This window comes from Lathyrus oleraceus, chromosome 1 (assembly GCF_024323335.1).
Source record: "Lathyrus oleraceus cultivar Zhongwan6 chromosome 1, CAAS_Psat_ZW6_1.0, whole genome shotgun sequence".
Taxonomy (NCBI): Eukaryota; Viridiplantae; Streptophyta; class Magnoliopsida; order Fabales; family Fabaceae; genus Lathyrus; species Lathyrus oleraceus.
The window spans coordinates 45,853,812-45,881,649 of record NC_066579.1 but is presented as its reverse complement, the minus strand read 5'-3'; the positions used below and the strand labels follow the sequence as shown (position 1 = coordinate 45,881,649).

At 34.1% G+C, this 27,838-nt stretch overlaps 2 protein-coding genes and 1 long non-coding RNA gene across 3 annotated transcripts; 2 read left to right on the top strand and 1 right to left on the bottom strand.

Moving 5' to 3' along the window:
* Positions 1-323: 323 nt before the first annotated feature.
* Positions 324-3,784, top strand: LOC127090498 (uncharacterized). The gene is made up of 4 exons (XM_051029401.1): positions 324-533; positions 1,531-1,867; positions 3,373-3,612; positions 3,699-3,784. The coding sequence occupies exons 1-4, from the start codon at positions 324-326 to the stop codon at positions 3,782-3,784; spliced, it is 873 nt and encodes a 290-aa protein (XP_050885358.1).
* Positions 3,785-4,803: 1,019 nt separating this feature from the next.
* Positions 4,804-11,978, bottom strand: LOC127098560 (uncharacterized). The gene is made up of 11 exons (XR_007793389.1): positions 11,675-11,978; positions 11,392-11,479; positions 10,318-10,408; positions 9,780-9,870; positions 9,242-9,332; positions 8,704-8,794; positions 6,287-8,371; positions 6,120-6,204; positions 5,926-6,039; positions 5,594-5,779; positions 4,804-5,386 (listed from the first exon to the last, which is right to left on the bottom strand). It is a non-coding gene; the product is annotated as an uncharacterized LOC127098560 (long non-coding RNA).
* A 614-nt stretch (positions 11,979-12,592) lies between these two features.
* LOC127098472 (plant cysteine oxidase 3) lies at positions 12,593-19,181 on the top strand. Its single transcript, XM_051037111.1, has 5 exons — positions 12,593-12,884; positions 13,482-13,633; positions 14,118-14,280; positions 18,526-18,726; positions 18,963-19,181. The coding sequence occupies exons 1-5, from the start codon at positions 12,734-12,736 to the stop codon at positions 19,082-19,084; spliced, it is 789 nt and encodes a 262-aa protein (XP_050893068.1). The 5' UTR covers positions 12,593-12,733; the 3' UTR covers positions 19,085-19,181.
* The last annotated feature ends 8,657 nt before the right edge of the window (positions 19,182-27,838 follow it).

Below are 27,838 nucleotides of genomic sequence, written 5' to 3'. Positions count from 1 at the left end.
ATGGTAGGTCTCATTTAATTGAAAGGTTGTATTTCCATCTTGAGGGCGACAATATTGTTTGCTATACTGATTATGAGATGATAAATGAAGTGCTTGACAAACCAACTGTGAAAGAATCAATGTTCAATTCATGAATGGAAGCAAACAAGACATACCTAGAGGCAAAAAACCTGACGTACTCTCAATTTATTTCCAAGTTTATTTATGAAAAAAGATACAGATGTTGGAGACCATGTAAAAGAGGACATACCATTGGCAGATTGATCTGGGTTCCTCCAAGTACATGTGAGTTGTATTACTTGAGGATGATACTAACAGTTGTCATGGGACCAACTTGCTATGAAGATATAAAATATGTGAGTGGAAAGCTTCAGGATAGTTTTAAGGATGCATGTTTTGAAATGAGATTTCTTAATGATGACAAGGAATATGTTGCAGCTATAAATGAGGCAAAGGATTGTGGTTCTAGTCATTTTTTGAGAAAGTTATTTGTTACTATGCTACTATTCAGTACCATCAATAGACCACGTCAGGTTTGGGAAAAAACTTGGATGACGTTGTCTGACGGTATTCTCTATCAACAAAGGCAAAAGACAAATAATAGAGGTAAAAAATTGTTATTTAATTTTTTGAAATACATTATTATAAAGGTAAACATATCAATTAACTACATGACAGCGATATGTTGGCACCCAAATGTATTGTTATTAAATTTCTATATTACAACGAACTTGCAACTTCTACATTATATGTTGTTGTCCCATTATATAATTTTGTTGTTCCATATCTAACTTGTTTTTGCTGTTCCATTATATGATGTTTGCTGTATGTATTATTTTGATATGGATGTTCCATTTAATTTCCTATATGAATGTAGCGCTTTAATTTCCTGTATGTATATATTATTTTAATTTTCATGTTCCTGTATGTATTATAGGTCTGCATCTGCAACTTATATAATAGATAGATGTTGTTGGTTTAAAATCGAGTGGGATAATATTTTTATTCCATAAAGCAAGTTCCATTTATGTTGTTCATATGGGTGAAGTCACAAGGTGTTTGTATAAAGCGTTGATTGGTTTATTTTTGACAGATTTACACTTGGCCAACACAAAGATAAATTTTTTGACACTCATTGAGATTGAGATTCTGTTGCAATCAAATTGAAGAAGTTTGCGTGAATTTAAAGGTATGCCTTATCCATATTCATATGTCACAAGGCACGCTGGCAACATATTGATTTATGACGAACGTAATTACAATGCTGATACTGAAAGACAAAATTTCCATGAGCTTTTTCGTGCCCTTACATGTATTTAATTTTCTTTGTACTATGCTTTTGTGTTAAACAAACGTTTGTTTTTAATTATAATTCTTACATTATAATTGATAGATGAACAACATTCAATCTTTGATAAAATCATGGAAGCCGTCAACAAATAAACAGGAGGGGTGTTTTTTTTAAATGGTTATGGAGGGACTGCTAAAACTTTCACGTGGAGAACACTACCAAGTGTTATTCGTTTGTAGAAAAAAATTATTCTTATTGTTGGTTCAAGTGGGATAGCTTCATTATTATTACCAGGTGGAAGAACAACCCACTCAAAGTTCAAAATGCCTGTGCCAACACTTGACAACTCTACTTGCAACATTGACAAAGACACCAAACATTCACAGTTATTTGAAGCAACTAATGTGATAATATGGGATGAAGCACCCATGTCTCATAAGAACTGCTTTAAGGCATTGGATAAAACCCTTAAAGATGTCATGAGCAAAAAGAATATGCAGAATACAATTTTTGGTGGCAAAGTTGTTGTTTTTGGAGGAGATTTTAGACAGATTCTTCCTGTTGTTCCAAGAGTAGGTCGTTAAGATATTGTCCATGCATCAATAAGCTCATCTTATGTATGAGACTATTTCCAGGTTCTAACACTAACAAAATGTTGGTGTAAGCCCTAGAGGCCAATACTTTTGGTACTTGTATCGAATTATTTATTAATAATAAAAGACATTTTCTTTATTATGGTTGATTAATAAAGTCCCTAGAATAGATAGTCCGTTTAATGTATTAAGTGTGACTTAATCATGAGAACACATTAAACATAAGGGCACTATTCTTAAAGTATCCGTAGTCGAGCTTTAGTGTGAAGTGGGATAACATTAAAGCATTAAGACTATTATGTTTGTAGACTGATGATCACCTCTCATGGATCATGGACAAAGAGTTATCAAGTCTTAAACATAGGTATGAATATTAGGAGTAATATTTATACCGGATTGACCCGCTATGAGAATACTATATAGAAAGTTATGCAAAGTGTCATAAGTTATTCTCATGGTGATAATAGTGTATACCACTCTTCGACCTGAAACCACTATGGATCCTAGATGTAGAGTTGAGTGCTTTATTACTGATCCAACGTTATCCGTAACTGGATGACCATAAAGACAGTTGATGAGTACTCCACGAAGCATGCTGAGGGACATGAGTGTCCTAGATGGAATTTGCCAATCCTGCGTAACAGGATAAATGTCTATGGGCCCAATATTGAACTGGACAAGGGTGACACGGTCTATACCTTGTGTTCAATATAGACATAAGAGCAAAGGGGTAATTATACACATAATTATTATCACAGGAGGTTTTGTCAGATCACATGACATTTTCGTGACTTGGGTAGCAGTGATGTGTTGCTAGATACCGCTCACTGTTTATTATGTTAAATGCGTGATTTAATATAATTGCCAACCCCGCGAAAACCTATAGGGTCACACACAAAGGACGGATTGATGAGAGATAGAATAATTAAGGAACATCGTAAGGTACAATGTACTTAAGTAGAATACGAAATATGGTAAGGTACCAAATACTTAAGTGATTTTGGCATATTATGAGATATAGGCCAAAATGCACTTAAGTGGGCTTTTTGGCTTGAAGCCCACACAAGTGGTTCTATAAATAGAGCTCTTGTGCAGAAGCTTTGTATGGGAATACAACATAACTGAAGAGTTGGAATTTCGTATCTCTCTCTCACTCAAAGCCTTCATTCATAACAGCTAGCACTGCGATTGAAGGAATCCGTTCGTGTGGACTGAGTAGAGACGTTGTCATCGTTCAACGTTCGTGATCGCCCCGTGGATCTGTATCAAAGGTTTTGATCATTATCAGAGATCTGCACCAAAGGTTTGAATCGCCACAAGAGGTAACGATTCTATCACTGATCATGCCCATTCGTAAGGATCACTAAATGGAGAAATTTTTAAATTCCACTGCGCCTTGGATGGCAATTCTCCTTCATAAAAAACATAAGACTTCAACAAGGAATAAGAAATACAAGTTCTATTGAAGTAGTTGAATTCTCAAAATAGATTTTAAATGTGGGGATGGAAAAATTTGTGAATCAAATGATGGTTTGGTTGATATAGAAGTTCCTCATGAGCTATTAATATCAAGTTTTGATGATCCTATAAGGGCTATTGTTAATAACACATATTCCAATCTATTGGAAAATTATAAAGATGTTGCATTCTTACAAGGAAAAACTATTCTTGCTTCAACCATTGAAATAATGGACAAAATCAATCATTATGTATTAGACTTGATTCTAGGTAAACATGCATTAACTATAATCTAATTATACATACAACAATACATTGTATTAAGTTTTTACTAATGCCTTAATGTTTTTATTTAGGACAAGAGAAAGAGTATATGAGTTTCGATTCAATTGATAGAAATTATATAAGTTATAGTGAAACTTATGAAGTGCTAAATCCATAATTTCTTAGTAAACTGAGAACATCAGGTCTACTAAATCATAAGATCAAATTGAAGGTTTGTACCCCCATTATGCTAATGAGAAATTTGGACCAGGCTGAAGGGTTGTGCAATGAAATAAAATTAATTGTTACAAGGTTAGCGAATCACATTATTGAGGCAAAAATTATGTCTGGAAAAAACATAGGTAATATTTTTTACATTCCCGAATGTCTATGTTACCTTCCGAGTCACATTGGCCATTCAAGTTGATTAGGAGACAAGTTCCGATCATTGTCTCATACGAAATGACAATTAATAAATCTCAAGGTCAATTACTTGATAATGTTAGATTGTATTTTCATACTCCTATTTTTAGTCATGGCCAATTATATGTTGCAATTTCAAGAGTTAAGAGCAAAAGTGGTATGAAAATCTTAATACATGACAAAGATAATGCACCGTTAGGGTTGGACAACGGGTCGGGTTGGGCGGGTTCGGGCCCAAAACCACCACCTAACCCAAACCGCGGGTAGCTTTTAAAGACCCATTTCCGCCCAAATTTAAATACGGTTTTAACGGGTTTCAGGTTAATACATACGGGTATTTCGGGTTAATAGACTAATCCAATATTTAATCCCAAAAATATTTTTAAATTATTTCTTAAAAAATTCTTTAAATTTTATTTTACCAATGGATATAAGCTAATCTAAAAATTCAATAATTGTTCACATGACCAATGGATATAAACTATCAATGTCTAGTTTAGATGATTAAATATAATATAAATCCAAATTAATACAACATTGAAATATTTTTGTTATGAGTAAATGTTATCAAATACATAAGTTGGTATTGTCATATGTAAATGCTAATTTTTGACAGGGTGTTTGACGAACATTATCATTTCCAAGAACCTTCACACAAGTTGTTGCCAAATCTTGTCAAAATTAAACTACATTTTAGTCACACTAAAAGAAACCACATAACCACATAAACAGAAACATGAAATGGACCACAAAATTTGAACCTGTTAAACCACATAACCACATAAGAGAAATTGAAATGGACTACAAAATCTGAACCTGTTAAACAAAAATCAAATAAGTATATTATGACCACTATTAAACAAACATGAAACAAAACAGGGACCACTATTAAATAATAAAGTTTAAATAACTTACTTAAATAGAACCAAGAATCACAGCTATATGATAAACACTTATGCTATAAGCTGCAGATTATGTTGCTTATCCAAACAGGGCCATATTCCAAAACTCAGACTTACTCTAACTACTAGAATGGTTGCTTATCCAACTACTGGAACCCAAATTATGTTACTTAAATATTACCATGCTCTCTCTTCAGTAAATATATACAGTTGCAAATTACCAGTCCAAAATGATGGTTACAATAACTTTACACTTCCCTTTCATTTTGCTGTCAACAACTTACTCTAACTAGTAACTACCGTGTATTTTAGGCACACGTCAGAATATCTTATCATCAATTGAAAGTGACCATTAACTAAAGTTTTGAAAGTAACATAAGCTGCAGATTATGTTGCTTATCCAAACAGGGCCATATCCAAGGATGAGTTCCAGAGCCTCACTTTTTTATGCAAACCTGAAATTGAATCCATGGGTTGTATAACAACTGGAATTCTGCGATTGCGTAAGCTAGAATGTTCTGTTGGCCAGTCTGTAATGGATCAGCTAGGCAATCTAGGTATGGCATAAGTTTTTAATGTATGCAATACTTCATATTGACCTATTAAAATGATAACTACAGTAAGCCTAAAAACAAGAATGTTAAATCATACCCTTACCTTACCTTGCATTTGCTGCAACCCAAGCTGTTCCTGCACGGCCTCTATTGCTACTCATTTACCAAGTTGATCCTATATGGCATATGTTGCTGCTCATTTACCAAGATGGTGCAAAATGTATCAATTGATCCTGGCTATATAGCATATCGTCACAGTTTTACCAAGTTGTTCCTGCATGGCCTCAAAATATTCTATTGACACAATTAGCAATACTTCATATAACTAATGGACAACCGACCATGACATTACCAACTTCAATTCATAATTAATTAGTAGTAAATCCAACTAAAAAACCACTAATGATAATTAATACAATAATATATTGTTTGATGCATACCAAAATTTGGCTAGCTTGAATATCTTCAAAATCCACATGACAAAATATATATTGTTTGACCATTGAGTAGTCACAAAATATAAGTCACATATGACTTCAAAAAACATAGTTGAACTGAAAAATTAAACAAGAAAATATTAAGCTTTAAAAAGGAATAAAGTAATAAATAAATCAAATTAATAAAGTAAATATACCTCCATATTTTTCAAGCACAACCAGAAGGTTGTGGCTGAGACGGTAAAGATCCTCTTCTTGCTGTAGAAGAAATTTCTTCAAATTCTAAAATAATGAAATAAACATTTTTTTATAAATATGTAACAATTATGAAATAAAGATATAACATTTTTAAAAATAATTTTACCTGCTATAATATCTTCAGAAAGCTCAAAATCTTCCATGATGTTCAAGTCTTTGAAATAGGTAAAAGACGGCTTTAACCAATTCTGGGTGCAAATTAATGCCTCTGCCATTTCAGGTTTTAGGGAGCTCCTATAAGTTTCTAAGACTCTCCCTCCCGTACTAAAGGCACTTTCTGATGCAACCGTAGACACTGGTGTGACAAAAATATCTTTAGCTATTGTAGATAAAATAGGATATTGTGTTGAATTGTGTTTCCACCACACAAGAAGGTCAAATTTAGGATCCCTTTTGACACACTTACTAGAGTAAAAACCCTCAAGCTCATTTTGTTGATCAATCGAGTCTTGTTCCTCTAAATGTTGCTCAAAAGCATCGGCTCTAGCCATTAGTGATGGACGACCAGCTGTTGTTTCATCATTGGAAACATTGTTTTCACCACTACCAAGAGGTTGTCTATTATGATTTTGGTCATAAGCTTGCTTATACCAATCATACAATTTTTGTAAGCTCTCTTTTATAGATTTGATCAACCCGGTAGCAAACACAGATCCAACTCCATACATATCCTTAAAAGTCCACTCAATATAACTCAACTTGTATCTTGGATCCAAAATAATTCCAAAATAAATCAACTTGTTCATCTTAGTAGCACACCCCCAATATCTATTATACTTTTCCATCATGTCCCCACCCACACTTGCAAAAACACCATTCAAGTTCATAGTAGCTTGCTTCAGCTCACAATAGATCACAAACACTTGGTGAAAAGCACTATGCAAACTCACACTTTGAGAGGTGGAAAAAACATTAGTTGCTTCATAGAATAACTTTTAAAAAGAGATAAAAGCTCTAACAATGTCCCAATCATCACTACTAGGAGGACTACCTTTTCCAAAGAACTCCCTATAGCTTGACTCTTCATACTCAAGCTTATCAAAAGCAACTTGAAACTTCTCTGCAGCCTCAAGCATCAAATATGTCGCGTTCCAACGAGTTGAAACATCGAGACATACTAGTTTTTTACAAGTTATTCCAGCAAATTCAATGCACTCTTTAAACTTGGCTGCCCTATGAGGCGAGGACTTGACAAATCTAACAGCATCCCTAACACTAGTAATAGACAAATGCTTATCTTTCAAACCCTTATTTACCACCAAATTCAATATGTGAGCAGCGCACCTCATATGAAAACATTTTCCATCCCCCATCATCCCATTCATATTTGATATTTTTCTATGCAAATATGCTACAGCTACATCATTTGAAGTTGCATTATCAACAATTATGGTAGACACATTCCTAATTCCTCAATCCCTTAACACCTCTTCAATCTTCCTACCTACCGTATCACCCTTGTGGTTTGGAATAACTGTGAAGCTTATAATTCTCTTTTGATAGTTCCATTCGTTATCCACAAAGTGTGCCGTAAGGGTTAAGTAGTTTTGATTTTGGATAGAAGTCCAACAATCAGTAGTAAGTGCTACTCTATTGCAGTCAGACTTAAAGAAGGCTTTTAGTTTTTGTTTCTCATCCAAGTGTAGCTGAAAACAGTCTCTAGCTACTGTACGCCTAGATGGGAGAGTAAACTGGGGCTGCATTACTTTAGAATAGTACTTAAAACCTTCCCCCTCAACTGCACTAAATGGTTGTTCATCTAGAACCACAAAAATTGACAAAGCTTTTCTACAAGCTTGCTTGTCAAATTTAGAGCTAACATGACCCAAACTAGATCCTTCTGCAGAGGGGTATGTCAGAATAGTTTGGGTGGGATCAGTGGTTCTAGGCTTCTTTGCACATTTTAGAATGTGATGGTTCATGTTGGTGGTGCCATGAGTCCTAGGGTCACATAGGTATTTTTTGTGGCAGTGTTTACAAGCTGCAGTTGGTGTATCAACTAAGTCATCTGGTAATCTAATAAAGTGCTCCCAACAAGCAGATGATTGCCTAGAACCACTTGCACTAGCTTTCCTCTTCTTTGTAGGTTGGGTATTAACTAATTCTGCTCCAACAACTTCAGTTCTTGCTGTTGAACCAACTTCATTCATGACATATTGAGTAGGTATAGTTTGATTAGGCTGACCCATCACTGAAAAATGAAGGAGCCATAATCAACATAATTGAAGGAAAAGCAGGTTGCAAAATTTAAAATAGAAATCAAGTAAAATTTGGCTATTTGATAAAAGTCATTAACAGATAAAATAACATGAAAATAGATGATAGCTATTTGAGTTGAAAATGAAATGCACTGAATTTCTACAATGACTTAAGAATGTTTGGATTAACTTACTTCAACTTATTAACCAACATAATTTACTTTTAATTATAAGTTCAACAAGATAATTTGTAAAAACAATTTGAAAGGTCCTAAGAAAAGCACTTAAAGTATGAAAAAAAGCAATAAATGGTGCAAGCTCTTACTTGTTTTCTGCTTTAGACTTTTCAATTTCTTCTTTCAACATACACTCTCTTGTTAGATGCTTGCAAATTTCACGAGTTATAAGAAAAGTTCCTGTAACAATACAATATACATCTCACAAGTCATAACCATAAAGCTAAACTATAACATTACAATACAATAAGGACATGTCATTTTGAAACTGAGTAGAGTAAACAAAATATACTTTATAGAACAAAATTTAGGGAATTATACATGAATTGAAGGAAAAGCAGGTTGCAAAATTTAAAATAGAAATCAAGTAAAAATTGACTATTTGAAAAAAGTCATTAACAGATAAAATAACATGAAAATAGATGATAGCTATTTGAGTTGAAAATGAAATGTACTGAATTTCTACAATGACTTAAGAATGTTTGGATTAACTTACTTCAGCTTATTAACCAACATAATTTACTTTTAATTATAAGTTCAACAAGATAATTTGTAAAAACAATTTGAAAGGTCCTAAGAAAAACACTTAAAGTATGAAAAAAAGCAATAAATGGTGCAAGCTGTTACTTGTTTTCTTCTTTAGACTTTTCAATTTCTTCTTTCAACATACACTCTCTTGTTAGATGCTTGCAAATTTCACGAGTAATAAGAAAAGTTCCTGTAACAATACAATATACATCTCACAAGTCATAACCATAAAGCTAAACTATAACATTACAATACAATAAGGACATGTCATTTTGAAACTGAGTAGAGTAAACAAAATATACTTTATAGAACAAAATTTAGGGAATTATACATGAATTGAAGGAAAAGCAGGTTGCAAAATTTAAAATAGAAATCAAGTAAAAATTGACTATTTGAAAAAAGTCATTAACAGATAAAATAACATGAAAATAGATGATAGCTATTTGAGTTGAAAATGAAATGTACTGAATTTCTACAATGACTTAAGAATGTTTGGATTAACTTACTTCAGCTTATTAACCAACATAATTTACTTTTAATTATAAGTTCAACAAGATAATTTGTAAAAACAATTTGAAAGGTCCTAAGAAAAACACTTAAAGTATGAAAAAAAGCAATAAATGGTGCAAGCTGTTACTTGTTTTCTTCTTTAGACTTTTCAATTTCTTCTTTCAACATACACTCTCTTGTTAGATGCTTGCAAATTTCACGAGTAATAAGAAAAGTTCCTGTAACAATACAATATACATCTCACAAGTCATAACCATAAAGCTAAACTATAACATTACAATACAATAAGGACATGTCATTTTGAAACTGAGTAGAGTAAACAAAATATACTTTATAGAACAAAATTTAGGGAATTATACATGAATTGAAGGAAAAGCAGGTTGCAAGATTTAAAATAGAAATCAAGTAAAAATTGGCTATTTGAAAAAAGTCATTAACAGATAAAATAACATGAAAATAGATGATAGTTATTTGAGTTGAAAATGAAATGTACTGAATTTCTACAATGACTTAAGAATGTTTGGATTAACTTACTTCAGCTTATTAACCAACATAATTTACTTTTAATTATAAGTTCAACAAGATAATTTATAAAAACAATTTGAAAGGTCCTAAGAAAAACACTTAAAGTATGAAAAAAAGCAATAAATGGTGCAAGTTGTTACTTGTTTTCTTCTTTAGACTTTTCAATTTCTTCTTTCAACATACACTCTCTTGTTAGATGCTTGCAAATTTCACGAGTAATAAGAAAAGTTCCTGTAACAATACAATATACATCTCACAAGTCATAACCATAAAGCTAAACTATAACATTACAATACAATAAGGACATGTCATTTTGAAATTGAGTAGAGTAAACAAAATATACTTTATAGAACAAAATTTAGGGAATTATACATGAATTGAAGGAAAAGCAGGTTGCAAGATATAAAATAGAAATCAAGTAAAAATTGGCTATTTGAAAAAAGTCATTAACAGATAAAATAACATGAAAATAGATGATAGTTATTTGAGTTGAAAATGAAATGTACTGAATTTCTACAATGACTTAAGAATGTTTCGATTAACTTACTTCAGCTTATTAACCAATATAATTTACTTTTAATTATAAGTTCAACAAGATAATTTGTAAAAACAATTTGAAAGGTCCTAAGAAAAACACTTAAAGTATGAAAAAAAGCAATAAATGGTGTAAGTTTTTCTGCTTTAGACTTTTCAATTTCTTCTTTCAACATACTCCTCTTGTTAGATGCTTGCAAATTTCACGAGTTATAAGAAAAGTTCCTGTAACAATACAATATACATCTCACAAGTCATAACCATAAAGCTAAACTATAACATTACAATACAATAAGGACATGTCATTTTGAAACTGAGTAGAGTAAACAAAATATACTTTATAGAACAAAATTTAGGGAATTATACATGAATTGAAGGAAAAGCAGGTTGCAAAATTTAAAATAGAAATCAATTAAAAATTGGCTATTTGAAAAAAGTCATTAGACATGAAAATAGCTGATAGCTATTTGAGTTGAAAATGAAATGTATTGAATTTCTACAATGACTTAAGAATGTTTGTATTAACTTACTTCAACTTATTAACCAACATAATTTACTTTTAATTATAAGTTCAACAAGATAATTTATAAAAACAATTTGAAAGGTCATAAGAAAAGCACTTAAAGTATGTAAAAAAAACTTAAAGTATGAAAAAAGCAATAAATAGTGCAAGCTGTTACTTGTTTTATGCTTTAGACTTTTCACTTTCTTCCCATGCTTTGACTAGTGACAGCCTCTTTTCTATTGCAACTCTTTCAAGCACCGCATCTGAACAAGAATGAAATGTCATAACTTGTAATGTTAACATATGAAGCACATATAAAAGGAAGAATCTAAATCATATAACTGATCCTGATAGTGAAGAACTATTTACACAAATATCATGTATAAAACTAAACTCTAGAAGAAAAACAGTGCCACAAATAATAAAGGTAGCAAATTCATTCCCGAAAAGGGGCATACTTCTGTTGATAGAGTCATAAAGCCCTCTTGTGGTTTCTAATCAGCAGATTCTTCAGTCTCTGTCGGTGGTGCGGTTATCGTGAATGATGGTGGTGGACTAATGATGGGTGGTGATCGTTAGATCTAGGATTTTATGGTGGTGAGAGTTGAAGGTGGTGGGTGGTGAATGATGGTGGTGGAACGATGTTGAGAATTGAAGCTAGAATATTTTCATGGAGGTGCGGCGGTGAGTGAGAGAACAAGAAAATGCTTATTGGTATTGGGTGTGAGTGAGAGAACAGGAAAAAAAAAGAATGAACTTTGACTGCCGGAAAGAATTACTAACCCTAGGAGGGTATCTCAATTGGATGGGTTAGGGTATCCGCGGTTCAGAATTTTGAACCCGACCCGCCCATATAAACCCAATTGAAACTACTAAATTTAATCACTGGCCCGATAGACCGTTTGAACCCGCCCATTTCGGTTTTCTTTTTCGGTTACCGGCGAATTTGGCTGGGTGAACGATTCTTGTTCACCCCTATGCACCGTATTAGACTACTACAAATACAAGGAGGTGTTCAAAGTATTTTGTTAGTTGGTAAACATTTTTTACCTTATCTTTTGTGATCCAACTTAAATATTCATGTTTAATATATATATATATATATATATATATATATATATATATATATATATATATATATATATATATATATATATATTTTTCTCTTCATACTGTTGTAAGTTGTTGTGTGTTGTTATTGGTTGGTTGCTGCGATGAAGTTCAAAGTTTTATAATTTATTTGAGAGATAGTTTTCAAAATATTTACTTACATATTATTAAAAATAACATTAATGATCCATTGATATTATGAAAAGACTTATTACCTAATGCTATCTGTGATATATAGAAATGGTAACATTCCAAATAGACAAAATTTAAATTTGATAAATGAGAGTATATGGTACCTATATTCAAACTTAACAAATAAAGAATAGATAAGAGTAATGAGAATCAAGACGGACCCGTACGGATTTCTTACTGGTTAGGGATACAAAGTTGTGGAGAGCAAGAAGGACATGGTATTGGGTTCATTTCAAAGATACTTTAGCATGAGGCACCAAAACTCCAAGATTCAGGGTTTATACGATCACTGTAAAAACACTTTCTCTCCCTCCGGAATACCCTCTCCTTCTTCCCAACCTTTGCACAAGCTTTCTTTAATTCTTGGTATGTATCTCTCTTACATTATTCTCAATATTCAAGTGTTCAATTTCAGAATTTGAGGTCATATGGGTATTTCTAGTGGCGGGTGTTGTTTTTTAGGGTTAAATAGATGAGTTTCTTGGTTTTGATTTTTCAGATAGTTTCTATGTTCAAGTGTGATATAATGTAATGTACTTCAATAAGCTTCCTAGTTAAGAATGCAATATGGGTAGTTGTTAATTGTGATTAGTCTAGGTAGTTTTACTTTATTGGGTTAATAATTGTAAAGATGGGGAAGGGGTTTTGACTAGATTGTTGAAGAATGGTGTTGGTGATTAAGGAAGAGGTTTGGTGTTAGATGGTACTCGCAAATGGAAGTTGAAGGTGAGTATTGTCATAGAGTCGAAACTGACCTTTTTTTTCTTCTTCTATTTGTTCAGAGTAATAAACATTTATTTTGATTCTTAGGCTTTTTATAAATAGTCTATCACGCCATTTCCTATGAAAATACAGAATGCTTTTCATTAATTTTTGAACTTTGAAATGCACAATATTGTTACACTGTTTTGAGTAAATGGATTATTGATCTATTAGTATTGTTCATGATTCATGACATAGCAGACACGATTCGTCCCGCTGATGTTGGGCTTAAGAAGGAAGCTGCAGATGATGATCGAGGGCTTGGATTTTTCGGTGTTAACCAACAGAATAGAATAGCTCGATGGGCTAAGCCAATAACATACATCGACATTCATGAATCTGATAGTTTTACGGTGAGCTTTAGCAGCTTGTTAGTACTTTTGAGTGTACATCAAAGAGTAAGTGTTGTATTGCATGTAAAAGCACGCAGCTCATAAGTTGTAAGACCATGATATGTTTCCAGGCTTAAATTGTTTTTCTACCATAAGTTATATAATCAGCCATGGCGACCATTAATAATCTCTTTGTCGGCACTATGATAATCAGTTTGTGCATGTTTGTATTAAGACTCTATGGCATCAGTGAACTGTGTCTACTAAGATGCAAGCTTCATGTCTATGCCTGTGTATGTTAATTTATTATTTTTTCATTATTTTTGAATTTCACCTAATTGATGATGTGTCTTGTCAGTCAAATATAGCCAAACTGTTCGTTGCGATCTTGTTATTCAGTTAGTCACGATGTTTGTATCATAATATCAATTCTAGAGATTTTCATATGTTGTTTAAACTGTATGAAATTACGTTTACACTTAAAATAATGTGTCAATTGGTGCAGATGTGTATATTTTGTTTTCCAACTTCTTCAGTTATTCCACTTCATGACCATCCGGGAATGACTGTATTTAGCAAACTTCTCTATGGATCTTTACATGTGAAAGCTTATGATTGGGTCGAGCCACCCTGCATTGTAGAAAGCAAGGGACCAGGACATCCTCAAGGTATGACTTGTATAGTATATTGCATGTACTTAGAAGGCTCTGTTTAGATAAACAGCTCAATTAAGCCCTTATAGCATAAGCACTTAAATGCCAAGTGCTTATGGACAAAATATTGTTCTATGTAGGGGCAGAGTTATCAGTCCCAGTTAGCGGGGCAGAGCGGCGGACTCCAAAAATGAGATAGAAGGATAACCACAATTTGACTATTTTTTAGACTAATTATATGAATAATCTATAAAACATATATTTAATGTAAAACCAAATAAATGAAAGAGGAGGAAGAGGAATAGAGTTATTAAATGACTTCACTTAAAGAAAAAAGAACAATATGAATTAAAAAAAAACAGAGGACAACACGAAGAAAGAAGAGAAAAGAAAGAAGGAGAAAAGAGACAAAAAAAAACAGAGTAACAAAGAAAAGAAATAAGAAAAAGAGAAAAGAAAGAAAGAAAAAGAAAATAAAGAAGAAAAGAAGATCAGAGAGGTAAAAACCAATTTGAGAAGAGGGGATTGCAGACGGCGACACTAAGAAACAAAGTAGACCGAGGCGGCGGCACTGAGAAACAGAGCAGAAAGAGGCTGCACTGGAAAGAAGATCGTGAGAAGAAAACTCTGAAAACTGAAGCGAAAGCGTGTGAGAAGAAGATTGAATCCTCTGTTTTGTGTTCTGAGTTAAGGGCAAATTGGAAAAATTTCACAAAACTCCTCCAACGTTTATTTATTTTAAGGGTAAATCTGAGTTTTCGCTTTCAAAACAGTTCAAACCTGCTTGGGTCGGAAAGCGCTCTGCTCCCACTACCCGCTAAACATCAAATACCGTCTGATATCTCAAACTGAGACGCGAACCGCTCCGGGCCGCTATCGATAGCTCTTTGTAGGAGCTTAGCTCTGTGGGCATTAGGATATTTATCCTTTTATAGTTATCTTACAATTTTAGAAATAATATACTTATTTTTTCATTATTGATATAATTTCTCTGTTAAATGCTACCATGTGAATCGGGTTCACTTCAAATTGATCCAACCTGCTGGATTGCTGGATTCGTCTTGATAGGAGTGTTAACCAACACTTTAGGAAGAATACGAAGAAAAGGAAAATTCCCACATCAGGAAAATGGAGGCAAGACTAGAAGCTATGGGATGATTTTTTTAGAGGTCTAGATGATGCAAAAAGAAAATCTTGGGAAGTTGGTTGCAATGTTGACCAAAAACCTGGGTAAGAGTAGAAGCGAGGGGCGCGGGGAAAGTATAATTGGCTAAGGACAGAGAAACATTGCATATGAGAAGGAAAATAGAGAATCGCAAAATCGTCCATCAATGGAGGCTCCTTAACAATGGTTTTAGATTGCGCCCGCAATATTGCTGATGCAGTATTCTCCGTAACTGCATCAGACTGCAGTTGCAGTGTGATTTGAAATCAACATTAGGAATCACATCAGACAACTTCATCATGATTTCTTCAAGTATTTTCTTCAAAACTCAAAAGTCAGAACCCCAAAACTTAATTTACTTCTAAAAAATCTTAACATTAAGTGTTTTTTAAAAGTGTGTTTCAAACTCTTCTCAATTAAAATTCACACCACAACGGCCGCAATACGCATCGTAGCAACCACAATGACTGCAATTGGAATACCCGCAACAGCAACTGCATCGGAGACTGCAACCGCAATGAAAACCATGAACGAATCCATAAATGTGTCCAAAAACACATGAGAGCGAGGTGTCAAAGAAACTGTTGAAACCATCACAAATAAGGGAGAAAATGGGCATCGTAGTAGTAAAAGGGGAAGTAAGGGAGAGCTCAAAATAACAAAGAACCTCATTGTAATCACATCTTTTCATCGAAACCTGCAAACCCAGGCTCACTCTCGACGATGACGACCCTTCCACGGCTGGTCCCACGATCAAAACCTCCACAGGCATCGCCACCGGTCGGAGGCTTGCTGGCGATGGTTGGAGAGTTACGTATAGCACAGAAGGTGGTTGCTGACACATCACCACCGGAACCAGTGACATTGATCTGATCGTGGTTGCTCCTCCATGGCATGGGACTATGGAAATCGACCTGCTTGAGAAAACATACGACTGATAAAGAAACCCCCATGGCTGCACACTTTCTAAGATTTTACTTTGAATAAGGAGGAAGATAGATCACAAATGCGCCAAAATGGGGCATCGTTCGTTCGCAGTCACACCACTTCCTTTATTGAAGTAAGTCCGAATGTTTTGATTGAGTATTTTTTAGGAATTAACTTAGTGAAATCTAATACTTCATATATCAAAATAAAAAAGACCCATCTGGTTTAGGATTGATCGCAGATATTTAATTGGATCGGATCAATCCATTTTTTGCTTTTCATTCCAAGGCAAAAAATCAACAATAACTTAGCCAAAATCAGAGAACTATTGGAATGCTATGCTGTTGAATAGAAATAAGGAATGTCGATCCCACCTTCAAAGATTTGACTTTGAATAAGGAGGAAGATGGATCACAAACGAGCCCAACGGTAGATTTGACTTTGAATAAGGTGGAAGATAGATCACAAATGAGCCAAGTGGTGTATCGTTCCTTCATAATCACACCGCCACCAAAGCCTTCAGACACTAGTTTGTGGGCGGGCGGCTCATCCACAACCTTAAACGATGGCAAAAGAGTCCATCTAAACTGAGTGGGTACCTTTCGTGGTAGTTTCAGTTCGGAGTTTTATAGAAGGTAGGAGCAAAGGTGTTATTCTGTAAGCTCGGTCAAATCTTACACCTAATGGGCTTAGCCAAGTGTGGTGATATTGCCTTGGTTCCAAACAGAAGGGTATGGCAAGTAAAAATGGTATGTCTTAAGCCGAAGAAATGTGGTGCTACGAAATCTTGTGAAAATTGGAATTCGTCTGACATTAAGATATTGGTGGTGATTTTTTGGCTCAGCCATGGTCAATTTGTGAAGGATGGCGGCGTCTCATGTCGGAATTTTGGCTCTCCGCCATGGTCTGCCATCGATAACACACTGCAATAAGGTGACTTCTTCAACACATGCTTTTGGGCTTAAAAAGATTATGGCTCAAACTTTTGGGATGGGCCTTATTTTCATTCATGGTCCTGCACCAACACATGCGACTGCCATTTCCCACTTGGAGACAATAACTGCATTGGGTGCTGGATCAACCTTAGTTGGCTCAGTGGTTGCATCTTAAAAAACAGAAAGGTGTTAGAGCTATTATATATATGTTCAATGAAGTTGATGTAGCTTGTGCTTAAAGATTTAACCTACACATCATTCTTGTTTTCGTTGGGTATGGTGATCATGTGTTGGTTCCTTCCACTAGCTAATTTTCAATATACAGCTGAAGTGTTTTACATGTTTGTGTCCAGTAGTAAACGAATGGTAAAAGGTTTATGTGGGGGCCAATGTGTATTTTACTTGGAAGAAGACTATAATCTCAACTGCTCTCATATTTCTGAGAGGCTTTAAATTTCTTTAACTATTTTGAGATTTTTGGAAGGACTAATTGCAGCAGCAATAAGCAGGAGAGATGTTGTGCAGATTTTCTTCCTGTCTCCCGTGAATTAACAAATGATCTACCATTTTGCCAAAGAGAGGCAACAGTCGGGATACATTGGGTGCTTTAAATGAGCTTGTTACTTCCTAGATTAAAATATGATGGATGATGAATTAGTTCATCTGCAAGTAGACGAAAGTAACTGCAGGCTGCCACCCAAACGCTGTGAAGGGTTCAAAGGATTGAAACTGGCTCATCTAACTCCCAATTGTGGGATTGTGGAGAAAGAAACTTGGTCTTCAACAACTGTTGCCGCTACAATTTGTCCTTGACTTCATTATTGATAATTGTGATCCCTGTAACCTCTGTTTTGTTGTTCATATATGGATTCTTTGGAAGTTGTTCATGTCAATGCCGCACAAGAATTCAATGTTAGGAGTGATGTCCTAAGCTCAGACTTGAGGACAAGTTTGTTTTCCAAGAGGGAGGCAATGTTAGGACCCCAACTATGGGCTCATGTGACTCATTTTTCCTAGCCAACAGTGTGAAAATTTATGTTAGGAGAATAAAAGAGGGAAGAAAGGGAATAATGATGTGTCGGGTGAAAAGAGTTTGTTACCTAAGTTTAGGGTAGTCTGTTATATAAAAATCATCATGTTTAATGGCTTCTTCACCCTTCCCTTTTGCATCCATATTTCAAATCTACTTGATAATTGAGTTTATGTTTTAGTTTTGATTTTTCTTTGTTGCAGTAAGACTAGCAAAGTTAGCAGTTGATAAGGTTTTGAATGCACCGTGTGAGCCATCGGTTTTATATCCAAAGCATGGTGGAAATCTTCACTGTTTCACAGCAGTAAGACCTTGTGCGATGCTGGACATTCTCGCGCCTCCTTACAAAGAATATGAAGGAAGGAAGTGTACTTATTATCACGACTATCCTTATTCAACATTCTGTAAGTAACTTCTTAGAAATGTCGCTCCATTTCTAAGTTTTTAAAGTATTAAGGCTAAATCTCCTTCAATCGAAATGTCACTCCCTTTGTTTAGATTATTTGTTTATCATATTAAGTTTGTTATTTTAGAATATCAATAAAGTATTAATTACATTTTTCCATTAATATATTGTTTCGCAATCCACCCGAATACTCCATCAACTGTGAGTGATTTTCTTGATGCGTGGCTTTTGCAGCTGCGGGAAATGGACCTGTATGTGTCGGTGAAGAGGATGAATATGCTTGGCTTGCAGAGACAGAACCTAGTGATCTTTATATGAATAGTGGTGTATATGCTGGTCCACCTATTAAGCCATAGTTTTGCTGCTTGGATTTTAAAGCAATTGCATGTTTCTTGTTGTAAATTGTGGATAATATTAATGTTGGAAATTTCTAGAGTCTGTTTGATTACAAAACTTTACCTGTCTTTTTACACATTTAAAAATAGGAAACAAAATGAATTTTGTAGATAAAAATTTAAAACAACAAATGAAACAAGAAAACTTTTTATCATGTTTGTCATCCATTGAGATTACTGACAAGAGGATCTAAACTGTTGGTAGGATGCTAGTCCTCAAAAGGACACCAAAGAATTTGTCTCTTCTTGTGTAAGGTTGATTTGTGTTGAAATACCAATAAAAATACAATTCCACAAAGCAGATGACTAAGGTTGATTTGTGTTGAAAAACCAATGAAAATACAATTCCACAAAGCAGATGACAGAAAAATAAATATTAATGACATTTGACTTTTAAATCCTGATTAAAACTATAAGACCGTAAAACTTTCCAATGACCACTTAGGAAACAACAATCATCAAATAACCTTTACTAGCGGTGGAAACTCTAATACAACAACAAAACAATCATGAAAGTGGTTATCATAAACCAAGTTGAGTTATATCATATTCTACTGAATTATCAGTTCAGTTACAATAAGTAACAAACCCTCTAGCAGAGTCTACTGAATTGTATAAGCTCAATCCCTTTCCATTTGTAACTAACTTTGAATAGCAAAATCATAATTCAGTTGTAATGAAAACAAACTCTTGCACTCTCTACTTCTATTTCTCCTTTTCTATTATGATATCAAGAGCTTGAGTTTGATCCCTTTCCATGGTGTCCAAAAAAACTTCAACCAACACTGAGCGCACATCATCTGCGTCTCTAACCTCCAATACGAAGAACATCTTCAAGACTTTCACTCAACACGTTATGCTGAAGTTTGAAGAGAATAATTTTCTCCCGTGGAAGCAACAATTTGAAGGCATAATTTTCACTCACAAATTTTTCATTGTCTTCTTGTAAATCCTACGATACCTCCATGTTACCTTACAAAAGACAGAGAACCCCGCGTTCTTGGCTTATCACAACGCTCTAATGCAGTTCTTCCTCGCCTAATCAGACACATTCAATCACACTGGGTATATGTAACGGTAAATTCGTGACCATCAAGCTATGGATAAGCTTAACGTCAATAAAACCAGAGTCGCCACCGCGCTTTTATTGTTTCCAAAGGAAAAAGGAAAAGTACGAACAAAACCCAAAGATAAAAAGTTTTCAAATCAAAACTAATAAAATGTCAGAGATTACAGGTAAGAGGATTGGTTACAGAGGGAAGGTGTTAGCATCAAAAGTGTCATAGGTAGTCATACGGAGCCCTTTTTTGTGTGTATATGTCTTTGGGTATAAATGATGTTTGATAAAATATAGAGTGTGAGGATGAGAAAAAAATTCATTGATTATATTTTTGTGTTTGACAAGACCTTCGGTCTTATGCCTACGTACCAACATAAAAATGAGGGATCAAAACCCCGTAGTCCGTGGTAAAAATTTCAAAGAAGTTGGTGAATTGATTTTAACAAAAGTTTAAATGAAAAGGCACAAGAGACCAAAGATTTGAATGAGGTTGTTAGTTCTTTTTGTCTTTTGAAATCTAAGTCAACATGGTTAAGTTTATTTACAAATTTGATTTAAGAAAAGAAGTTTAAAAATGTAATGACATAAGGCCAAAAGTTTCTAATCATCAAAACATGTCTAAGTTTGAAATCACAAGTAACGAAAGTTTTTGAAAAGATTAAGAGATTTTGGAATTTAAGAAGTGGGAGGAGATGAAGAGACTACCCTAAGCAAAAATTAAAAGTTAAGAGTTGAAAAGATCTGACCAATGGTATGCAATCCAACAGACAAGAATGTCATATAGAAACCCATTTTCCTTTGGACTTTAATCAAGCAATAAGCAATGAGAAATATCCAGACATCATGAAGATTAAGACATCAAATAAAGATATCCATATCCAAGTAAGCACTCCAATAGCTAGCAGTCTTCAGTGTCTTCCCATGTATCAGATAAAATATTCCTTGATTAACTCGGAACAAAACATCAGACATAGACAATAATAACAAAATAACAATTAAGCACAAAGACAAAGTAGCAGATGAGTCAAAGAGATCCAAGGTCTTGCATCAGATAAGGCACGGTCTGTAACAACCCGTATAATATATATCTAGAATAATATCATACAAGTGTTAATAATTGGTACTGATCCAACATAAGTGCCTAATGGCATCAATATATATATATATATATATATATATATATATATATATATACACATGTCCAAACTAAAAACATCAATGGAACATGTTATACAATAGTGCCTAAATAATAAAAATCTAAGAACTATGTGCAACATCTTCATTGCACAAAATTCCACAGCGGAAGATCATGATAAAAAGCATCCCTTGAAACATCCATAAACAGCTTCTCTTAGATTCAACCTGCAAGGATTACCTGAAAAATAACAACAATAATGGGATGAGATAATAATCTCAGTGAGTTCTCCTATCCTATGGGTCCACTCGACTCTACAGGGTTTTCTAATCAATATTCAACTCATATCCAACTCAAGTCAACAAGGGAACGAAGACTTGAGCGATGGGGAAACTATCTCGCAATTGTATGGCAACATGCATCTGAGTTCTCATAACTCAACCACGATCATTATTCAGATCACGACACATCAATTCCCGAACGAACTTACGTCTAAGCCAAACCCGATTCATGCATGCTCATATGATTCGAATCTTGCGGTGGATATCCAGTTTCCCTATGGGACTCAAACCCACTTTTAAGAACCATCACTCGTATGGGAATCAAACCCACTTTGAGTCTCTTTCACCGTATGGGCCACATCCCACTTTGGCATCCACCTCTCCCCCATGTCCGCCATGGTTGGGGCTCAAACCCAATTAAGGCTCAAATCATTGGTCCCACATCCCAATGCTTACTCGTCTAAGCATACCAATAGAGATGTGTACCATCACAGAAAACACACATTTTGAATACATGATCGATTCCACAATCATCGGTTCCACGAACCATAAAAAAATCCATCAATCACAGGTGACTTCATTCACCACAATACACAAATAATAATATGGCATGTTCCATACAACGCGTCTCATTCTTAATCATGGCAACAATTCGTCCACGACCTCCACATAAGCGTCGTACGAATGAATATCGTATTCTCATACATATATCATACATGTTCCATACAAATCATATTGATTCGTTACCACGTGAATACTTGTCCACGATACACACCTAGGTACCGTTACGCCCAAGCATCACCGTATACTCATTTCCATAACCTAGATTATCTTTCTAAGTTATTAATCAAGTTATTCTCCTAGGTTTCTGAAGGAGAAGGGCGATACAAAACGCAGCGGAAATTAAAAAATTTCTCCTTTAGTGATCCTTACGAATGGGCATGATCAGTGATAGAATAGTTATCTCTTGTGACGATTGAAACCTTTGATGCAGATCTACAGAGCGATCACAAACTTTGAACGACGACAACGCCTCTACTCAGTCCACACGAACGGATTCCTTCAATCTCAGTGCTAGCTGTTACGAATGAAGGCTTTGAGTGAGTGAGTGAGTGAGTGAGAGAGAGAGAGAGAGAGAGAGAGAGAGAGAGAGAGAGGGAGAGAGAGAGAGAGAGAGAGAAACGAAATTGCAACCGCTCTAAATGCTTCTGCACAAGGGTTCTATTTATAGAACCACTTGTGTGGGCTTCAAGCTAAAAAGCCCACTTAAGTGTATGTGGCCCATATCTTATAATATGCCAAAATCACTTAAGCACGTGGTACCTTACCATATTTCGTATTCTACTTAAGTACACCGTACCTTACGATGTTCTATAATTCACTTAAGTGCACTGTACCTTACGGTGTTCCTTAGCTACTCTATCTCTCATCAATCCATCCTTTGTGTGTGACCCTGTAGGTTTTCGCGGCATTGACAATTATATTAAATCATGCATTTAACATAATAAACAGTGAGCGGTATCTAGCAATACATCACTGCTACCCAAGACACGAAAATATCATGTGATCTGACAAATCCTTCTGTGATAATACTTATGTGTATAATTACCCTTTTGCCTTTATGTCTATATTGAACACAAGGCATAGACTGTGTCATCCTTGTCCAGTTCAATATTGGGCCCATAGACATTTATCCTGTTACGCAGGATGGGCAAATTCCATCTAGGTCACTCATGTCCCTTAGCATGCTTCGTGGAGTACCCATCAACTGTCTTTATGGTCATCTAGTTACGGACAACGTTTGATCAACAATAAGGCACTCGACTCTACATCTGGGGTCCATAGTGGTTTCAGGTCGAAGGGTAGTATACACCATTATCACCATGAGAATAACTTATGACACTTTGCATAACATTATATATAGTATTCTCATAGCGGGTCAATCCAGTACAAATATTACTCTTAATATTCATACCTATGTTTAAGACTTGATAACTCCTTATCCATGATCCATGAGATGTGATCATCAATCTATATACATAATAGTCTTAATGCTTTAATGTTATCCCACTTCACAATAAAGCTCGACTACGGATACTTTAAGAATAGTGTCCTTATGTTTAATGTGATCTCATGATTAAGTCATACTTGATACATTAAACGGACTAGCTATTCTAGGGACTTTATTAAACAAATATAATAAAGAAAAAAACCTTTTATTATTAATAAATAATTCGATACAAGTACCAAAAGTATTGGCCTCTAGGTCTTACACCAACAATCTCCCACTCATCTTTGTAAGGTTTTTAATCATGTTATTTCATAATCAAACATATCAACAATGTTTAACATTCATCATAATATAGTTCATAGAATTTGTAAGACACATAATATACTATAACATGGTATAATAATGATAGCCTTTTTCGTTATCTTTCTAACGCACCCGTCCGCGTCCAAAACGGAGTTATAATCCTCAATTAATTCATTAATTTATCTTAATCAAGATTTAGATTAACATTTATTCATTGCATAAGTATTCAACAACAAAATCATTGGCCTAGTGGTAAGGCTTGTACCATTCCACAGAGGTCCTGGGTTTGACCCCCATTGGTGACATATTTTAATTCATTAAATAATTAATTCATGTCAATAGATTGATCAAATGAATCGATTGGTCTGGTCTGTCAAAATTTCCAACTTCTTCAAAAACAGAAAGTTTAAACAATCAAAGGACCAAACGATTGGTTCTTCCTTTTTCTTCAAAAATTCATCTGTTAACTCCATTTATACCATCCCTAACCATCTTTAATTCATCCCATCAACCCACCAACATGAGCATCATGTAAACAAGGAACAACATAACATCCATTCATATGGCAACATGAAAGATCACAAACAACATACAACAACAGCTACATGGCACCAAGGGGAGTATAAACACATCAAGTTGATCACAAATTCTCAGAAATCCTAACCCCCAAACATGGATTATTTTCCCCCAAATGCTAAATCTATCTAAGAACTCACCTTGTAGAAGAAGAAGATGGAGTTTGGTGAAGGTGGGAGTGAAAATGACATGATGATGGTGATGGTGGTTTCCTTCCTCTTCTTCTCTTCTTCCTCTTCCTCTTTTCTTCTTATCCTTTCTTCTTTTCTTTCTTTCTGATAACTCTCTCTCTTCTTCAATCTTATCTCTTCCACTTTCTTACCACCACACAATATATATAACATATAATTTATATATATTATAATATTAGGTAGTAATATAAAATATCTAAATTGATATTTTATCTTCCAGTACCAATTGATCAATTACTAATGTTATCAAAAATGTCCTCTCTTGTACTTATTAATATTGGTTTGTCTCTTTTATTAATAATTAATCTCTTCAGAGTTCACTGGTTACTCTATTGATCCCAACTAACAACATTTAGAGCACGTAGGAGCTCTAATTGTTCTAACTGACAAAAGATAGAGTACATAGGAACTCAATTGGTCTCAACTGATAAGTAATTGAGCATTTAAGGGAATATGGGATATTACACAGTCAAAGATAGCTCAATCTCAGATGTTGGTATTGGTCAAGTCCTTTAGCATATGGAATGTTGCCTAATTCTAAGTCCAGAAGTTCAAATCAAATCTCAACAGTTCACCAAATATTTTTTAGGTTTATGGTGTTATTGGGTGTTTTAAGGTCCTAAAATCACAAACAAAATAAAGACAAACAAACAATATATACAATCACAAGATATGACTCAAATGAGTAAAGTGAAAATGACTTGAAACATAAACAAGTTGCATGAAATGTAAATGACAATGAATGATAAATGTACTGAAATTTAAATTGCATAAAGTAAATGACTTGAAAGTAAAAGCAACATTAATAAGAAGTTAGTCAATGGTTAGTCAAATGTTAGTGATGAGTTTTAATTGATTAAGTCGTTCTTTGAAGAACACTCAACCATTCATTCACAAGTATGGATCCTTGAACCAAGACATCTTCCATGAGAAGGACTCCAACTTGGATAATTCAATAAGTATGCCACTAGCTCCCATGAAAGGAAAAAAAGGCCAAGTTCCCACACAATGCCATGAAGAGTGAGAAACTTACAATCTCACTTACTAGAATGCTATGCCATGAGGGTCAAATTTAGCTATATATTAAGCAATCGTAATTGGACTTATGTAGAAGTCGCAACTATCTGAGGTCGGGAAATAAAAATATAGGTGTTAATTCATGTTAGAGATTTGGTACAAAGAATCAAACTCCTAAAACATACCACACACTAAAAGAAATTGGAAGGACTTATCTCAGTCAAACTTGTATTGATTCATCTAACATAAGGTCATTGATGAATCAATTAGCATTTAGACATAAAGAGATTTTATTGGTCAATGAGGGAATGAGGAAGAATAAAGATGAATATGAAGAGGGAAAGGAAGATAGAAACACAAATTGATCATGAAAGGAATTTCATCTGATCAATACCATCCATTCATTTTGGGAGATGAAATGTACATTTCATCAATCCCCTAAATCCAATGGTTTTGATCAAATAAAAGTCAAATCAACCATGACCAAGGCCCAAACAAAAATTCAAACATCACAAGACCATAAAAATGGTTCAACATAATTTTTAAACATTTAATCAATTAAAAATCACATTTAAAAGGAATAAAAATGCATTTTAATTTGAACAAAACCTCAAATCCCTTCAAAATAAAAAATAAATGGCCAAGGGATTTATCCTAGGTCAAACAAGGTCAAAAGACCTTAGAAAAAAAATTTCACAATTTTTAGAAAGTCAGAATTATTTTAAAACAATTAAAAATATGCACAAAAACATTTAATTCATGAAAAAGACCAAAATTAATCCAAAAATAATTTTAATTCAAAATATGGAAGAGAAAACTAATAAATGATAAATGAAGAAAATTGGGATCCATATATGATATTTAGAACCATTGTGAATCATTCCTTGATTTATCTCTTGTCACGAGGGTCTCAAACCCTAGTTGTGAGCTTGATGAGATAGGTGGGTGCACACACTACCTACAAAAGAAACAAAGATATACATAGACATATTTTTGGTATTTTGGTTAGTAAACAGTGAAAAACAAAGTATGATACAATCAAATATGTTTGGTGATCCCAAAGCCAATGCAAATGATGAGATAGCATGAGGAATCTTACTGTCAAAATTGGGGTCTTACAGTATGTGAAGAGATTCACAAGTATATCTTTATGCATACTAATGCGAAATCACACCAATTTCATTATGAATTGAAGTCTATTACAAAAGGTAAGAAATCTGTTGCTGATTATCTTGTCTAAATTAAAAAAATAGTTAATATCCTTGTGTCGATTGATGATCCGATTTCAGATCCTGTTCATTTGGAAGTTATCTTAGATGGCTTACATGATGAATTCAATGCCTTAGCCTCTATTATACAGTATCATCCATGAGATAAAACTGAAACGCGCTGAGAAATCTGTTCTCACTGAACCTCTCCCATAAATGTAGCACAAGCTTCAAATTCTTCTCTCAATTCCTCATCTCAACCTAATTATGTTAATTATTGTATCCTCTTTTGATCATAGATCTCAATATAATGGTAATCGTGCTATCAGAGGTGGTGGAAGCTTCAATCGTGGTAGATGAGACAGGTTTGTAGGCTGTTTCAAGGTTCAGTGCCAAATATGCTACAAACTAGGGCATCAAGCTAGTGTGTGCTATCATAGGCACTCAACGGTGATGCCTAATAAAAATAATTGAAATTTATCAGCTCAGAATTAGTGGCACAACCCTAACCAAAATCAGTGGTAAAGACTTCCATCCCTAAACTGGAATAAGTGGACAAATTGGCCAACTCAACAATTTTCGGATCTCTTTCAATGGACCACACCTGCTGTACGTGGACCTCCACCAGGTTTTTCACCAAGACCAATTATGCAACCTCAAGCTTTCTTCACTAACCCGAATAGTTATGCAAAATAAAATTACTTGAGAGAAGTTTAAATTCATGAATACTTATATTTTAGACCAATTTTTAAAAGTATTTATCCAATATTGTATAAAAAAGAAGTAATAGAAAAATAAAAATAAATTAATTTAAAATAGTTAATTAAAATAAATAATTTCTTAAGCAAATTTGCAAAAACTAATGATAATAATAAAAATAATTTGATGTATAATTGCCGTTTTTAGTTTGTCATGGTTTGAAAAAGTTATATC

Bases quoted from the DNA above. Each gene is read 5' to 3' on its own strand.
- LOC127090498 (XM_051029401.1), top strand. From the start codon at position 324: ATGGGACCAACTTGCTATGAAGATATAAAATATGTGAGTGGAAAGCTT. The intron at 1,868-3,372 runs GTCGTTAAGATA...TTCTCAAAATAG, and splicing joins TCCTGTTGTTCCAAGAGTAG to ATTTTAAATGTGGGGATGGA. The intron at 3,613-3,698 runs GTAAACATGCAT...GTTTTTATTTAG, and splicing joins TGTATTAGACTTGATTCTAG to GACAAGAGAAAGAGTATATG.
- LOC127098472 (XM_051037111.1), top strand. From the start codon at position 12,734: ATGGTATTGGGTTCATTTCAAAGATACTTTAGCATGAGGCACCAAAAC. The intron at 12,885-13,481 runs GTATGTATCTCT...ATGACATAGCAG, and splicing joins CAAGCTTTCTTTAATTCTTG to ACACGATTCGTCCCGCTGAT. The intron at 18,727-18,962 runs GTAAGTAACTTC...TGGCTTTTGCAG, and splicing joins CTATCCTTATTCAACATTCT to CTGCGGGAAATGGACCTGTA.